This window comes from Salminus brasiliensis, chromosome 4 (assembly GCF_030463535.1).
Source record: "Salminus brasiliensis chromosome 4, fSalBra1.hap2, whole genome shotgun sequence".
Taxonomy (NCBI): Eukaryota; Metazoa; Chordata; class Actinopteri; order Characiformes; family Bryconidae; genus Salminus; species Salminus brasiliensis.
In genome coordinates this window covers 32677412-32694286 of record NC_132881.1, presented here as the reverse complement: position 1 = coordinate 32694286, position 16875 = coordinate 32677412, and the positions used below count along the sequence as shown (strand labels likewise).

The following is a 16875-nucleotide window of genomic DNA, read 5'->3' as shown; positions in this document are numbered from 1 at the left end:
GTGTGTGCACTTTATAGATCCTGGCTTGGGGTTTGAGGAACATGAAGACTTATCAGATGGCTGCTATATCCTCCCCCAGTCTCATTGTGGAATGTGGGGGGCAAACTGTTCAGACTGGCGTCATCAAAAACATCAAGAAAAACCCGAACTTCCCAGGATCAGTTCTGTTCCTCAAAGTGGTAAAGTCCACAAAACTTCAAGTGCTTCAAGTATAACAGTTACAGAAGCAGTTTATGTATATACGTTTTTCTTTCTGTAGCCTCTCCCCAAAGAAGAGATGTACACTCCTCCTATTGTACTAAAAGTGATAGACCATAGGCCATTTGGCCGGAAACCCATTGTTGGCCAGTGCACTATAGACTCTCTGGAAGAGTTCAGGTGCGATCCCTACATGGACACTGCTGAAGTGTCCAGGACTGCCAGAGGTAAAATATCTGTTGCAGTTCTTTTGCAGATGTTATTTTGGTCAAAAATACAGTCACAGAATTTTTATTTATTATAAAGTTTTATGTTTCAGTGGCAATGATGGCAGCAGCCCCTAGAGATGTAATTATTGACATGGAAGACAGAAGACAAATTCTGGATGGTCAGGTACTTGAAAAGTAGCACATACCCACTCTTAAATGCATTTTATCTTTTTACTAGGCAAAGGAACAATTTACGGCCATTTACAGACCTATAAATTTCTTGTTCTGTTTCTTTTGTTACAGCATGCAGAAAAGGTAAGTTTGAAATCGGCATGGTCAAACAAAAGTAACCTTTCAATCAGAAGTAATCTGCGGTGGGTTTACAGCACTATTTAAATCAAACTGTGTCTGTGTGGGTTTTTTGTGAACTCTATTTTAGCTGGAGGAGACTGTGGACTGGTGGAGTAAATTCTATGCATCTATTGGACAGCATGAGAAGTGTGGCCCGTATCTTCAGAAGGGTTATTCCACTTTAGCAGTAAGTTGGAAACCCAACCCTAACCGACAACATTGAATAGAACTATTTAAAATAAAACATCTTTAAATATTAGCAGATAAGCAGATAAGAGAGTCATTGTATGTCATTGTCATTTTATATACTTTCTATGTGTGTAATTGTGTAGCACTGTGCATGTTTAGTTTTTGGATCATGGTTGCACTTGTAGTAAAAAAAAAACAGTTTAAAAGGGTTGCAGATGAGCAATGCCTCTACATGTGGGTCCCTAATAAATAAACTGAGATCCCCTGGTACTATAATAATATTATTGGAAGTTTATTGGACAGTTTAAAACATAAGCAATTGTATATATCATCGGTGACGTGCTAAAATATCTTAATTTTTTTAATGTTTGACATTTGGACATGTAATTGCAGTTTTTATTTATATTGTGTCATGATGAATGAATCATTACAAATGTTCCAGAATAACTTTTGTAAAATCTTTTACATTGACTTCCATTGAAAGTTAAAAAGCTTTTTTCCTTCTCCTGTAAATGTGCTGTTTTGGCATTTTGACAGTGACAATTTATAGATGTAGTAAGAGTAATAATGCATGTTTGGGGCCATTTTAAACATAACCTACAGTGAATACATCTGTATTTCAGGTCTATGATCATGAGCTTGAGGCGATGCCAGATTTCCATGGCCTGACAGACTTCTGTAACACATTTAAACTGCACAGAGGAAAGACTGATGAGGATGAGGATGACCCCACTGTGGTGGGAGAGTTTAAGGCAGGTTTTCTGTTTCCCTGCTCCACTTTGAGTTGGAATTTCTCAGATTTCTCAGTGAAACCTGAACAGCTGTGATTAATGGCAACAGTAGAGCAAATGTCATGCAGCAATGTTAACCGATGTTAGCCTGCCATCTAGTGGTAACTGTTACATGAAGTAACCAGTTACTTCATGATTAAAAAAAACATATGGTCTTCCTGTAATAGAAATACAGTTAGTGTCAAAAAGATTTTGTCAGCCTTGTTGTCAGTGCGAGAGAGCTTAACATTAAAGCCTTGAAGACACTTGCAAGTACAGTCCAGCTGTATCACCTAGTAATTGTTCTGACAATTAATTTTAACAGAAACCTCTGAACTTGTGTACAGGGATCATTTAGAATATACCCCTTGTCAGATGACCCTGACATCATAGCCCCTCCGCGGCAGTTCCGAGAGCTACCTGAGAGTGGACCACAGGAATGCGTGGTTAGAATCTATGTGGTGCGCTGCATTGATCTACAGCCCAAAGACAGCAATGGCATGGTGAGGACTTGGAGAACACTGAATGTATATTGTATGATACACAAAACCTTTGGCTTGGTTGATGGTGTCATGTGCATATACTCTTGGTTCTTTTTTAGTGTGATCCCTACATCAAGATCACTCTGGGGAAAAAAACTATTGATGACAGAGATAACTACAAACCGAACACCCTAAACCCTGAGTTTGGAAGGTCAGAAATTGTTGTATGGTACTTGAAATATGGGTGTAACCTTGTGAAACACATGAAATAAGGAACTTGGCTGGGAGGGAAAAGACTTGTGTGATTGCACTTTGCTACAACACTTAAGTATTGTTTTGCAACATTTGTTCATCAGGTATTACTTTAAATGAATATATTTTACTGAGTTACATTTCCTAGAGGAAGTACACTAACTACAGTATCAAGATTGGTAATTTCTTTTTTGTCAATTCCTTTGTATTCATATTACTGTAATGAAACTGATACAGCTAAAACATTGTTTCCAAAACCAGTATGACATATTAGCTGTCATAAGCCACACATAGTTTATGAATACTGGGCAGATTTGCTAGTCTGGGTTACACAGAGCATTTTTATTTCATTTGATATATTTTCTTCAAATAGCAATAAAATATACTTCCACTCTCAATAGAGTAATATTTCATTAATGGAGTACCTGTATCTTCACCTAAGCACAGCCTTTTTACTTTCTTCACCCCTGCTTACGGGCACAGCATCCAATGTACCATGTTTGTGTGTTGCAGAATGTTTGAAATGTCTTGCTTCCTGCCACAAGACAAAGATCTGAAAATCAGCGTCTATGACTTTGACTTGCTAAGCCGTGATGAGAAGGTTGGAGACACAATTATTGACCTTGAGAATCGCCTCCTCTCTCGATTTAGCTCGCACTGTGGTCTTTCACAGACCTATTGTGTGTAAGTATTGCTCACTCACAGAGATATTTCTTAAGCCTGATATGGAAATATATGCAGTCTAAATATTCTGAGATATGCCTTATTATATGCAGTTCAGGAGTGAACCAGTGGAGAGACCAGCTGAAGCCATCTCAGATACTTCAAAACCTCGCCAGACTGAGAGGGGTCCCTCCTCCACAGATTGCAGATGATGGCAGTTCACTTTCCTTTGCAGGACGGGAATATAATCTCCAGGACTTGGGTACAACTGCACTTCTCTTTTTCTTGAACCCACTACAAATATTTAAGATAATGGTTTGTTCAAAAATGTTAATTAATATGTTTACATTATCTGCATTATTTCTCCATTAATCCAAATGAATTCAGTTAGTCAATACATGTTTGGTTGAAAACAACAGTAGCTTACATTATTAAGTCTAAATTTTAAGTCTGTACATTTGCCCATTTTTAGACGTGAACAACTACATGCATGTGGCTTTTAGAACATTCGCTCATTTACGTGTGCTTAGCAGGCTGAAGATTCTCCACAAGGAGGCACTATTGTCCCACAAGTAACTTCTGGTGTTTCACATCAGTGATAATATACAATGACAAGAAAATATTTGTGAACCCTTTGGAATATTCTGTTTTTCTGCATTAATTTGTCATAAAATACAATCTGTGTATTAACAAATATAATATGCCTAAAATTATAACACAAAAAAAGACATAATCTTGCAGGTCTTTATTAAACACACTCATTCAACATTCAAAGTGGTAGTGGAAAAAGTAAGTCAACCCATGGAATTAATAGCTGGTTGATAGCTTAATTAATAGCTTGGCCTCCAGGTATGCTAACACCTGACTCCAGTCAGCTTTTTTGAGATCTAGGGTTAACTCAAGGGTTCACATACTTTTTATATAGGTTTTTATGGTTGTTCTCTATGAAGACATGAATGATCAGACTTTTTTGTGTTATTATTTTAGGCATGTTTGTCACTTGACATTTGTAAATTTAATTCAGAAAACCATACAATTCCAAACGGTTCACATACTTTTTTTTGCCACTGTATATTCTTCTTATTGTAGAAATTAGATTTGTGTCAAAACACCACTTTAAAAATGGTGTTATTGATAAGGTACTGAAAATAGTTGCTTCTGTGTGGCGTTGCATTGCTAGAGGCCAGCAAAGTACTGCATCAGCACCTGGGTCCAGCTAAGGAGCGTATCTGCCTGCATGTTCTGCGGAAGCAGGGCCTGGTGCCTGAGCATGTAGAAACCAGAACCCTGCACAGCTCCTACCAGCCCACGCTATCCCAGGTGAGTCCTGTCTCACTGCTCCTGCCTGGGCATGTTCAGAAAGCACATAGTGGTTTTGTCAGATGTCACAACACTTGCTCATGTCTCTTGTCCAAATCTATCTAAAGTTCATTTTGCCTGTCTCTTTTAAGGGAAGAATTCAGATGTGGGTGGACGTATTCCCCAAAAGTCACGGCCTCCCTGGACCTCCAGTGGATATCACTCCTCGTAAAGCCAAAAAGTAAGAGCTAAGCCAATGTGTCCTTACATCAAGTTCCCTCCTATTTGAATCTCCTATTTGGCACAGTAATGATTCTCATAGGTCAGTCCTTTTACTCCTCACCTTGTTACAGGTATTTCCTGCGGGCAGTCATTTGGAACACCACTGATGTCATCCTGGATGAAACCAGCATTACTGGTGAACGAATGAGTGACATCTATGTGAAGGGGTAAATAATAAGACCATGTCTGTTATACATAAATATACTTAATCCTGCACAAAGTGAACACCCATGGAGTTTTCACTCAGCTGTAAAAGAAAACAGTTACACTTTACCATCTGTACTCTAGATATTGTTGGTACTGTCTGGTAATATATGAGTTTCTGTTCTCACATGAGCTTCTGTTCACACAAGCCCTCTTGAGGAACAGAAACTCGTTCTGTTTTCCAGGACTAGGTCTTGTGCAGGTACACTCTTAAAAATTAATGATATTAATAAATATATTAAATAAAGATATTATTTATCTTTGTAGGTTGCCATGTTGACATCACCAGGATTTCAATTCCCATTTACACTTAAGCCTATTAGCAGTTCATTTCATGAGTAGTTAATTGCCAGGGTAAACTAGCATGTTTGAAAGGGGCTATACAGAACAGCCAATTCTGCTGTACAATTTCTGCATGTAACTTAAATGTCCTAAAACAAAGAACATTCATATTACAGTGCTTTGATTAAATATGTATTCTCCAGGTGGATGCCAGGTATGGAGGAGGACAAACAAAAAACAGATGTCCACTACAGGTCACTTGATGGAGATGGAAATTTCAACTGGAGATTTGTCTTTGGCTTTGACTACCTGCCAGCTGAACAGCTGTGCCTTGTGTCGAGAAAAGTATGTACACTTCTTTAAGTTGTGCTGTCAAGTGAGTAGATGAAGTCTGCTGAGTGGTAGAGAGTAACTGAATAGGAATAGTAATCCTGCATATCAGGTTATTCAACCTATATCAGACATCAGTACAACGTCACACTGCTTCATTAAAAGAATCGGATTGCAGACTCTGAGTAGTTACAGAAGTTAAATGTCAACTCTTTTTTACACATTAACAAAGAAAATAACCATGTATCTGTGTCATTACACCATATGTGCTGGAGTGTTTAGATTGGATGTGTTAATTAAGGTTTGAATCTTTTAATCTGTTTGTCCCCAGGAGCACTTCTGGAATCTTGACAAGACCGAGTTCAGGATTCCTCCCAAATTCATTATACAGATCTGGGACAATGACAAATTCTCGTTGGATGACTATTTAGGTAAATATGGATTATTCTGCATTACACTCAGTATCCATTGAGGCCTAAGTGTACTAGCTTGTTGCTAGATGCATTGATTTGACACTGGCTTTGATAGCAACCAGACTCTCTGTAAAATATGGAGCCATAAGATATGAGCTATTATGTTTTGTATTAGACTGGATGTTAATATTAAGACATGCACGAAAAACAGTGATATGTACTAGTGTATCACTGCACTCTCATGTGTGCCAATCCCTTCAGGGCAGGCTTAATTGAGAGATTTAAGAAATGATAATTTATAATGAAATATATTTGGATTACACTAGCAGCATGAAATACCTGCAGTCCAATAATGATCTCTAATGATTTCTAAATATTATAATGAAATTCCCCAGAGGCTTTGCGGTGGTCTGAGCGGTGTGTTGCCAAAGAATAATACATGAGTCATGCTTTGTTTATCTTTCTCAAACAGGCACAGTAGAGCTGGATTTGATTCACCTCCTCCCTCCATCCAAAACCCCTGAGAAGTGCAGTCTTAACATGCTAACACAAGGACCAAGCAAGAACCTCCCTCTCAAATCACTCTTCGCACAGAAGTCTGTGAGAGGCTGGTGGCCCTGTGCCATGGAGGAGGACGGCAAAAAAGTTCTGACTGTGAGTGAAGAGTCCTACAGTGCATCACGTAGATAGAAAATAATGGAAAGGTGGCCTTAGCTGGTAACCACTTGTCCTGTGTAGGAAAAGTCTGAAGGACTCCTGGGTGATGATTTTATAAAAACATAAAAGCATACAAATGTGCAAGTTTGTATCTTACTGCGACCTGTATTAGATAAGCGTAGGCATTAGTACCATCACTACCAGCTACCAAAAAAACAGGTTCCCAAGATATTAGTACAGTACAGGCTGCAGGGTAATGATGGTGGTTTAGTAGAGCATAGCTCTAAGCCAAAAGACAACGTCACCTAACTGATTTATTGTAACAGACACCTGCTGTCCCAGATTGTGGGGTTCTCAGAAGAAACATATAGGGGTTTTGGGCCCAATTAAAAGATATTACACTGTGCCCCCTTTTTAGGCCCCCTGTCAGTCACTGACCCTTAGAATCACCCTAACCTCCTGGTTATCAGGCAGAACCTTGGTCAGAAATTAGTTATCACCCCTACTGAAACAGTTAGTACAACTTTCACTTAAAAAACGCCACATTGGCATCTACATGTCATGTACGTCATGTAAAAATATTCTATTAAGTAATTTTGGAGCATTTCTATTGGTCCATGTATATTGAAATTTTACCACAATGCAAAGAACAACTGCCAGATTAACATAATGTCAAAAAGTGAAAATGGCAAAAATGGAGATACTGGGAATATGCACTCTATACTGTGTTGATAACAGCTGTGTACTGTCTGATATCTCTGTGATATGTCAGGGTAAAGTAGAGATGACTTTGGAGATTGTGGAAGAGAAAGAGGTGGAAGAAAGGCCTGCTGGGAAAGGAAGAGACGAGCCCAACATGAACCCCAGACTGGAACCACCAAAGTGAGAGATGATTACCTTCAGCATTCGAAATGAGTAAACTGGATATTAGATTGTTTGATCTGACAATCTTGTTTTTTATTGATTTCTTTCTACAGCCGTCCAGATACGTCATTCCTTTGGTTCACGAATCCATGCAAAACTATGAAATTCATTGTGTGGCGCCGATTCAAATGGCTCTTTATTGGAGGCATCATTCTTATTCTAGTGCTCCTGTTTTTAGGAATCCTGCTGTACTCTTTACCTGTAAGTAATTTTAACTTTATTGCTGGGTGTATTTCCATGAATGTATGTTTGATGGATTTACAAATGAAATCATTGATTTTCTTTTTTTTCCAGAACTACATTTCTATGAAAATTGTGAAGCCTTTCTAAATGGAGACCAAAGGACTGCAGCTTGGAGTACACCGGCAAGGAATGACAGGATCACTGAAATTCATATTTCAGTTTTTAAAATGTAATGTTCTATTTCTATATTAATGAAGTTTAACAGTGTTTAACAATGTGGTTCAGTGACCAGTTTTGCACTTTTCGTGGCTAATTTTTCACTGTAGTTTTAACTACTCTATCGCCAGAAACACAATGTATAATATTCACAAATTCAAGTGCTATACGAACATTAGCACTGAGCATTAAGCACAGCAAAATATGTATCCAATCAGTACAATAGGGTTCAGTGTTTGTTGTAATCAGTCTTGTAATCAGATCAGTCTTGGGATCTTTTTTTTCTGAGATCCACTCACTGTCTTTAAGCAATGTAAAATACTGACTCACAGAGGACTATTAGTTCCTGCATACTGCACTGTGTATATGACAATCTCGCACTGCATTGTAGGCAAACCTACCAAAGCCATATCAAAGAAAATAAATTCAAGAGATTCAAGTTCAAACACAATTACAAGGAAGCTTGCTTCATGTGTGGTTTATTTGGTTGTTATCTTTGAACACATAAATAGCCTTCATCCAGTTTATTGCACTGTAGATTTAGTCCTATGTGAGAGCACTTGTTCAGCATATAGGCTAGAAGAGTCCTATGTTGAACATCAACCAGCCCATCATAAGGAAGCCAGCACACCAACCGGCACATCCCTAAGCAGCCAGAACACCGAACGTCACATCTTAAGGAAGCTGGCACACCAACCAGTACAAATCCTTTAGCAGCCAGGACACAAACCGGCACATCTTAAAGAAAACGGCACACCAACCAGCACATCTTAAGGAAGCCAGCATCCCAACCAGCACATCATTTAGCAACCAGAACACCAACCAGCACATCTTAAGGAAGCCAGCACCCCAACCAGCACCTACCGGATTATCTTTAGTGAGCCGATACACCAACGGAAAATTCGGCACATCTTAAGGAAGCTGGCACATTAACCAGCACATCTAAAGGAATCCGGCACAGCAGCCAGTACATCTGTAAGCAGCCAGAACACCGAACCAGCCCATCTTATGGCACACCAACCAGCACACATCCTTAAGCAGCCAGAACACCAACCAGCAGATCTTTCGGAAGCCTTCACATGAACCAGCACATCCTTAAGCTGCCAGAACACCACCCAGCAGATCTTAAGGAAGCTGGCACACCAACTGGTACATCCTTAAGCAAATTATCTATTTAACATTTTAAAGACCATTAGAATGCGCTTTTGACTGTTTTTTGATTGTTCAGTGAAAGAATTAAGCATTTTTTAAGGTTCTGCTTGCAGCTATGTGTCAGTTATTCTTTATTTGTATTGGAATGCCTTCATGTCTGCTGCTGACAAAAAAAAAAAAAAAAAACATTTTTGAACAATTCAAAATTGTTCAATATTTCTTATTAATTCCAATACATCCACATATATTCTTGAGGTTCCCAAAATTTCCATGGAATGTTTACATTTTGGAATATTTCCAAAGTTCCCGAGCTAAAGTTCCCATGGAAAGTTACCGTTAATTTACTGGAAATTTATCTGAAATGTTCCACCCCTTTGCAACCCTATATAGCACACCATCCAGCACACCATCTCTCACCACAATATACCAGTATATGTTAAAGCAGCTGCACACTAACTGGCACAAATGAATAGGATCGACACACCAACCACCACATACTGAAGAAACCAGCAAACCAACCGACACATCCTAAAGCAACCAGTAAGATTTGCGGTGGCTGGTCCCTGGTTGGCATGGCCCCACCAGTAGAATTGGTGCTGCTTCCCCAGCACACCTCTGTAGAAACACAGTGATCATCAACTGAGTTAATCAACACAAATGTATCATTTCTTCTGATTTAAGCTCTCTGCTCTTTTAAAATTCATTTATATTTAAGCTCCTTTATATTCCTTGCTCACCAGGGCCATTTGTTTCCCACATTTTTCGCTAAAACAGTTGATCTAGTAGTGGTTGGTGTGGCGCAACAGATAACACCACTACCTGCCAGTGACCTACCACACCATGTGGGAGACCAGGGTTCGATTCCCAGTCTGGGTGACTATGCTGCGCTACACCAATAAGAGTCCTTGGGCCAGACTCCTAACACTACATTGGCCTACCTCTGTGATATGAATAACCTTGTATGTCGCTCTGGATAAGAGCGTCTGCTAAATGCCATAAATGTAAATGTAAATGATCTCACACAGCCTCAGTGTAGCATTTCTTATCAAATTCAGAAAGTGCTGATTTATTACAATGTAAACAAAGTTATTCTCTAGCTCCTTTGTGGAATTTGTCTTTCCACCTTAAATGATGAGGAGACTACATGCTTCTGCGTGTATCTGAGGTGATAAACACACATATTTTACATAAATATTATATTTTAAAACAATTTAAAATCCAGTGATTACATAAATCAAAGCCATTAGGTGTCACCCCTTTATTAAAACAGCCAAAAACACTGCTATAAAAATACCTATCTGATCTGTCTTGGTCTTTTTTTTTCAGCACCACCACCACTACTTGGATGATGACTTTATGTTTATATATTATATAAAAATAAAGTTAACATTTGTATAATATTCAAAAAGAAAAAAGAAAAAACTCATTCAACTTTTAGAAATTATAGCAGTTTTAATAACAGTTTAATAGTCATTTTATAACAATAATAACAAGAAATATATCTAAAAGGCGGGGTTGGGTGGCCACTGCAGGTGTGTTTATAAAGTATTGTGTATGAGTGTGTGTATGTGTAACATAGATAAACAAAAAATGATCAATATTATATATATTATGATCAATATATAGTCAGTATTTTCACATTAGGGTTCACATGAAATATTAAATGATCTGATCTTGTCTGCACAGTTACTGTCTGCTGATTCCCCACATCATCCTGTATCTTTTATAGAATAGATGTTATGTTTAGAAAATCTTGCTGTCTTCATTATTTTGCGTCCTTATAGAAATCATTTGTTCTGAAGTTCATCTCGCTCCTCATTGAGAACATACAAAGAAATAAAAGTATTACGTTTCAGTGTAAATCAGTGTAAAAAGATTTTATTCCAAGTCATTTTGGAACATTTCTATTGAGCCATTCATCATGAAATTGTTGAAACTCGCACACTGTAAAGAATAACTGGCAGCTTCACACTATGTCCGCGTATGTACGCACTTTGGTTATTCATGTGGATCCTTTTCCCGAGAATTAGCGACCCCTGGCTTTAAGGTGCTGAACTGCACGTCGGGTTCCTCGTTAAGCTGCGCGTGAGCTCACATAGTAATAAAGTTGCGGGGGTTTTATTGGGAAATTTCGCCCCTGGTCTCTCTGTTCAATAATCTTCCTTGAAGAAAATGATCTCTTGATATTGTTTTTGCTAGCTGAAGTGCCAGCTGCTTTAGGATGTGCCGGGTGGTGTGCCAGCTGCTTTAATGTGTGCTAGGTGCTGTGCTGGCTGCTCTAGGATGTGCTAGTTATTAAATCAAATCAAATCAAATTTTATTTGTCACGTACATAGTCATACACAGTATAGCTTGCAGTGAAATGCTTTTTTGACAGTCTGCTCACATCAAGCTATACAATAAAAATCTACATTTAAACTTAACTAAACCTTAACTTAATGAAGTAAAGTGCAAAAGTGCAAAAGAAAAAATAAAATAAAAAAATAAAATAAAAATAGAATAAGTTACATTATTATTATTATGCCAGTTGTTTGAAGACTTGTTGAAGACTTGAAGACTTGAAGAAGTTATTTGAAGATTTGGCCTGTCTAGCCTATTTGGTAGCATACTATAATGACCCTGACATATTTAATAAAACCGATTTCTTTATTTTGTGTTTTTATGACATAATATCTTAATAATAACATAATAAGACATTTTCTCATAATTACAAGAGGTTCTATGTTGCGACATGGCAAATAACAAATATTATTATTATATTAGTATTATGATTTTATTTTTTCTGTATAACTTCCAAAGGTCAGCTCTCACCTTCTCTCACTACGGCTTGCAGAATAAATAAATACAAATAATAATAAAAAAAAAAATACAAGAGATGGTAAATGTGAGTGGTTCATGATCTGAGCAACCACAGCAGAAGGTGAGCTAAATCTTAAAGTAATTCCTACCCCCATCTGTACTACCCCACAGCATTATACTGTATGTAAAAACCCCAAAACTCCAAATGGGATACCTGTGCATGATCTCTATTGGACACATATCCTTTGTTGCCCAGAAGATTTTAGTTTAGCTAGAATAAAAAAAAAAAACATCGCGACCAACCTAGTGCACTAGATAGGGAGTGTGAAGCCATTTGGGATTTGCCCATAGTCGCTGATTCGGTTGAGGAGTAGGTCCCGCCCACTGTGGGGAATCTCCGTTCTGATTGGTTCCTCTCGGCTGCCGGAAAACGAGGTCTGAAAGACTGAAAGTAAAACAATTGGACTCGGACTAAAGGAGCCGTCCAGACTCTTCTGTGTGGGTATTAGTGCAAGACGACAAGAGAAAAAGACAGAAGACCTTTCTTTACAGCGGTCAAAGCACCCGAGAGACGTATGTATGCTATATTGCGACGGGTGGATAGGTTTTTCTGCAAGTGTCTGTGTTGAGTAGCGCGCTAGCTCGGTCCGCTAACCAGCGAGCTTGTCCTAAACAAAAGCACGCAGACGGGCTCGGTAGCGGTCAAACACAGACTGCAGCTGCCCGAAGTGTAGTTCACCAACTGGTAACCCTACCCTAAATATATTCCCACAGTGATGTTCCTCTGAAAGCACGCTACAGTCTTTAAATAGGACGCTAAACAGCTAGCTAACAAAGCTAGCACTAGCTGGCTAACGGTGTGTAGAATTGTATAGAAATACAAGTAACGCTTCAGTGATCGTCCCAACTCTGTTGCATTAGCTGTTCCTGAGATACTGGCCCACTAAGAGATGGACCGTAGCCAGCTGGCCATGAGAGAATGACCGCTTTGTCAGATAACGCTACTGAAGTTACTGAAAAGAGGTTGAAGTTGGAAAGCGACTGTCCCAGCACCCTCCCAGAGCTCTCTCAGACGTTCAGTGTCAAAACTGAGCAGGAGGGCACCAGCACAGAGTCACCGGGGCATCAGCACAATCATCGAGGTTTGTAAAGTCCTTAGACTCATTAAAGACCCTGATTCATTAATGATTAAAACGTGAAGTAATTGGTATGTTTTCATCAACATATTTCTACTTACTTTCCTTTTTCATATTCACCTGCATTGGGTTTGACAGGTTCTAATATAGTACATAGGGACTAATTCGAAGTAACCTTGATTTCTCTTTAACATAGGTAGTTTGGCCACCAATGTGCTAACGTCAAATAAGGAATCGAATATGGACGGAACTGGCAAGGAAGTAAACCGGTAACCCACTGAGATTACCCCTTGTTTTACCTCTTTCGTTGCTGTAGCTTTGTCCTTTTGGCCCTTTGATAAGATTGTCTATTTGTCTTTTTTTTACAGCAATGTCACGGGCGATGTGAAGGTTGATGGAGTAAAAAATGATCTTCATAAATTCGAGTACAATAAAAAGGATCAGTGTCCGTCAAGTGTGAAGGAAAATGACAAGCTTTTTGAAATTCCAAAAAAATCCAAAGATTCAGGTGACCCCAAGCTGGACAGTACTCAAGGAAGTGTTTCATTGCCAAACTCCAACATTGATGTAAAAGGGGTGCATGGACTGAGTCAGGAAAATAGCACCATCAGTGATAATGCTCTCAATCAGAAAAAGTCCACTAATGGAGAAAAAGCTCCTGTATCTAACTCACCTGATGTGAACCTTAGCAAAGTACCTACCACATCTACACAGAAGGCAAAGACAGACCTCAGCCTAACTATAAACCCAAGTGCTAAAGCTGATGTGGAGATGCTGAGCCCGGAGAGTCCAACCTGCAAAGCCTCGCTATACAACAACTCGGGTGAAAGTGTTCCTTCTTGCACAGTGCCTCAGGCATCCTGTGTTCAGTCCTGCTCATCTGTGGAGTCCAGTCCCTCCATTAATCCTGCAGTTGTAAACCCAGAGGGTCTCAGTGCGAATCCTGAGGTTACGGCCATGGAAACTGATGACTGCGATGGGCAGGACTCTAGTTTCAGTTCTTTGTTGCCAAAAAGTAAGGAAGATCCTGTTGGCAGCCAATCAAAACAATTGCAGACTCATAGGTACACACGCATAAATGTGCATACACACATATTCGGCAAATGAATTGGTTACATGTGTCCATAGCTAAAAGCATAATCGTGTGATTGCATTTTTTGATTACGTTTCTCCAGTGATCCCTCGCCAGCACCTTTACCATGCAGTATTAAGAAGTGGTTGGGAACTCCTATAGAGAAGCTGAAGAGGATGCCACAGTGTGGTCAGCCCCTACTACACCTCAGGGCAACAGACAACCACAGAGTCCTAATCAGGGTAAGTTGTGCTCTATGGTGAGTGATGCTGTGACATTTTCAGCCACTACCCTGGGGCTGTCTGTCAGTTTGGGTCTTATCAGTCTCTCGGCACTGTGTTAGACCAATGCTCTCCCCATACACCTGATAACACTTTAATGGGTCACTTAGGGTTCAGGTTAAAGAGTTGAAATGGCTGAATATTTGTTTAGTATGATTCTACTTGGGTGAAATTTAAACCTGCAGTGTTTCACCGGTTGCCAAGGTTATATGGACACTATTCTTTATCTATTATTGAAAAATTATATTTAGCATCTATAACAAAACATTAATGGATAATCCAGGAAAATCTCCACATTACCAATTTGCAATGTGTTTTGAGGAAACCAAAGGAAACTGGGTAGCAGAGCATGCTATATTGTTATTTTTGCAAAATAATAACATTAGAATGTGCCCTATTAACTGCTATTACCTGTTTAATACATCACTGTGGTTTTTGTTATTGCTTCCTGGTGCAGTTTTATGATATTAATTGTTGTAGATGAGTAACTGATTTCCAGGAAGTGATGTTGGTACTCCCAGGTATAAATCTGTAAAGTGTAATCAGCTGTAATATCTTTATAGACAGACCTGCTCAAAGAAGGTGAGGTCCCTGTTCCATACCCCAGCAAATTCCGAGATGCCTGGGATGATATGACTGTCAAGATGCCGTGTTCAGAAAAGAACCTGTTTCCTGTGGAGAATGAGGTATCTCTTAGAGCTTTACTTTAAATGCTGCCTGGAATTGCACACACAGATTAATGGTGACTTGTGCTTTATACTGACTTGCCACCTATGAGAGAGAACTAAGTGGGGCATTATTTAAGATTAATACTGGTTTCAAGTAACGTCCACTTTGTTTCAGGATGGAAGTGGGGTGCAGAGTCGATGGGAGTTAATTCGGTCTGCTTTGGAAAGTGGATGCAAAAGTTCACTTGACATTCGGGTGAGTTTTAAGGTAATTTTTAGAAATATATGTTGTGCTAATGTAGAGCAAGTGCACAAATTGAGCCACAAGAACAAGATGTTCAAGAGGGTGTTAAAAACCTCGCCAGAAGATGGCAGCATTGTTGTAATATGCTGAACTAGATGAGAATTAAGTTTGAGTTGGTTATTTGTACTTTAGTGGTGTAGTCAGGCTTGTCACAATCCTCAGATGTTTGCAATTAATGCTCACATAAGTCATTGTGATTAAATAATGAAGGTTCTGTTCTGTAGATAACTTTGGAAGTACAAGACCAAAGTTATATACGTTGTACCTTAACTGCAAAAAACAAAACAAGGCCTGTAATGTGTCTAATATGGCTTTCTGCTTTTTTTTTCCTTTGCCTCAATTCAAAGGATGTAAATGCGTTCTGTCACGTTCTGTAATTTGTAGTATACACATTCAACTATGAAGCCTAATAACTATGTGTTATTATTGTAGTCACTTTAAATAATGGTGGCCAGGCAGTTTTGTAATAACAGTAACAGACCTAAGCACAATTATTTCAGTAAATTAATTAGGTCAATTATTTTTTTTAATAAAGCAACTTTAATCTTGCAGGATGCAATACTAAGTTACAACACTGCACATGCAAAGAGATGGGACTTCACGGCTTTAAATGTTCTCTGCACTGAAGTAAGTAGTAGCCTTCATTTTATGGTAACTTGCCATTTAGCATGTGGGTGTGTAACTATAAGGTGGGTAGTAGAACCTGTACATCTAAGTTGATCATCCATAACTTGCACTGATGTGCAAAACATAATCTTGTTGCCTGTTAAGGGAGAAATATATTAGGCAGTGAGTGAACAGTTGGTTCTTGAAGATGAGGGGGAAAAAAAGGGTCAAGTAGGAATATGAGCGACTGAAGGATCAGTTTGTGATGGCTAGACAACTGGGTCAGAGCATCTCCTAAACAGCAGAACTGTGGGGTGTTCCTGGTATGCGGTGGATGGTACCTACTAAAAATACTCCAAGGTAGCTCTTTTGGTCTGATGCTACAGAATAGCTAATGTAGCATAAACGGCAAAAAAGTTCATGCTGGCTGTCTTGCGAAGTCCATGCTTTGACAGTCAGAGCTGTGTACACAATATTAGGCAAGTGGTTTTAATGTCATGTCTGAACGGTGTATAAACTTTCTTTTAAATAGTGAATAGAAGGTAAACCATTTTCAGCCCCTGTACACATTATAGCTGATACACTTTTGGGGCTGGGTGAATTTCTTTTGTTTTTTTTAAGTGCTCGTTTTAAAGCAGTGCTATGATGTTTACAATGCACAGTCTAATGTACAGTAAGACATATCCATTCTGAATACACCACATTGGAGAAAACACAGAGATGAGTGGGTTATCAGTAGGTAGTGTGCAGTTTGATATGAACTGTTACATGGCAGTTGCAGTAGAGTGCAGCGGTTGTATGGATGTCGTACGGGTGCTACTGTCCATTAGGTTATGAGTTCTAATGCAACGAGCAGATATTGTCTATTCAGCAGGATGATGGCTCTGTGAAACAAACCGTGTGCTATGGTACCCTCTTCCAGACAACAGTGGCGCAAGTAGACCATGCTCTTG

General features: G+C 39.0%; 2 protein-coding genes across 5 annotated transcripts in view; both read left to right on the top strand.

The window, feature by feature from the left end:
- The window catches only part of myofl (myoferlin like), a 31471-nt gene extending 23116 nt beyond the window's left edge, over positions 1-8355 (top strand). The window contains exons 36-54 of one of the 2 annotated variants that reach the window (XM_072678079.1): positions 18-179; positions 260-425; positions 518-591; positions 711-722; positions 847-945; positions 1571-1699; positions 2065-2220; positions 2319-2410; positions 2965-3135; positions 3228-3376; positions 4295-4434; positions 4566-4654; positions 4767-4862; positions 5385-5526; positions 5843-5942; positions 6397-6578; positions 7354-7463; positions 7559-7706; positions 7800-8355. In XM_072678079.1, coding sequence (XP_072534180.1) covers positions 18-179; positions 260-425; positions 518-591; positions 711-722; positions 847-945; positions 1571-1699; positions 2065-2220; positions 2319-2410; positions 2965-3135; positions 3228-3376; positions 4295-4434; positions 4566-4654; positions 4767-4862; positions 5385-5526; positions 5843-5942; positions 6397-6578; positions 7354-7463; positions 7559-7706; positions 7800-7835 — 2253 coding nt within the window. In that variant the 3' untranslated portion in view covers positions 7836-8355. The remainder of the gene's footprint in view (positions 1-17; positions 180-259; positions 426-517; positions 592-710; positions 723-846; positions 946-1570; positions 1700-2064; positions 2221-2318; positions 2411-2964; positions 3136-3227; positions 3377-4294; positions 4435-4565; positions 4655-4766; positions 4863-5384; positions 5527-5842; positions 5943-6396; positions 6579-7353; positions 7464-7558; positions 7707-7799) is intronic. The other variant, XM_072678080.1, reaches the window with a different exon arrangement.
- A 3918-nt stretch (positions 8356-12273) lies between these two features.
- Positions 12274-16875, top strand: part of parga (poly (ADP-ribose) glycohydrolase a) — a 29083-nt gene continuing 24481 nt past the window's right edge. The window contains exons 1-8 of one of the 3 annotated variants that reach the window (XM_072678074.1): positions 12274-12428; positions 12777-12997; positions 13188-13260; positions 13360-14055; positions 14167-14305; positions 14908-15030; positions 15188-15268; positions 15869-15943. In XM_072678074.1, the coding sequence (XP_072534175.1) occupies positions 12835-12997; positions 13188-13260; positions 13360-14055; positions 14167-14305; positions 14908-15030; positions 15188-15268; positions 15869-15943 (1350 nt within the window). In that variant the 5' untranslated portion in view covers positions 12274-12428; positions 12777-12834. Of the gene's footprint in view, positions 12998-13187; positions 13261-13359; positions 14056-14166; positions 14306-14907; positions 15031-15187; positions 15269-15868; positions 15944-16875 lie in introns of all 3 variants that reach the window. The other 2 variants (XM_072678076.1, XM_072678075.1) reach the window with 2 other exon arrangements.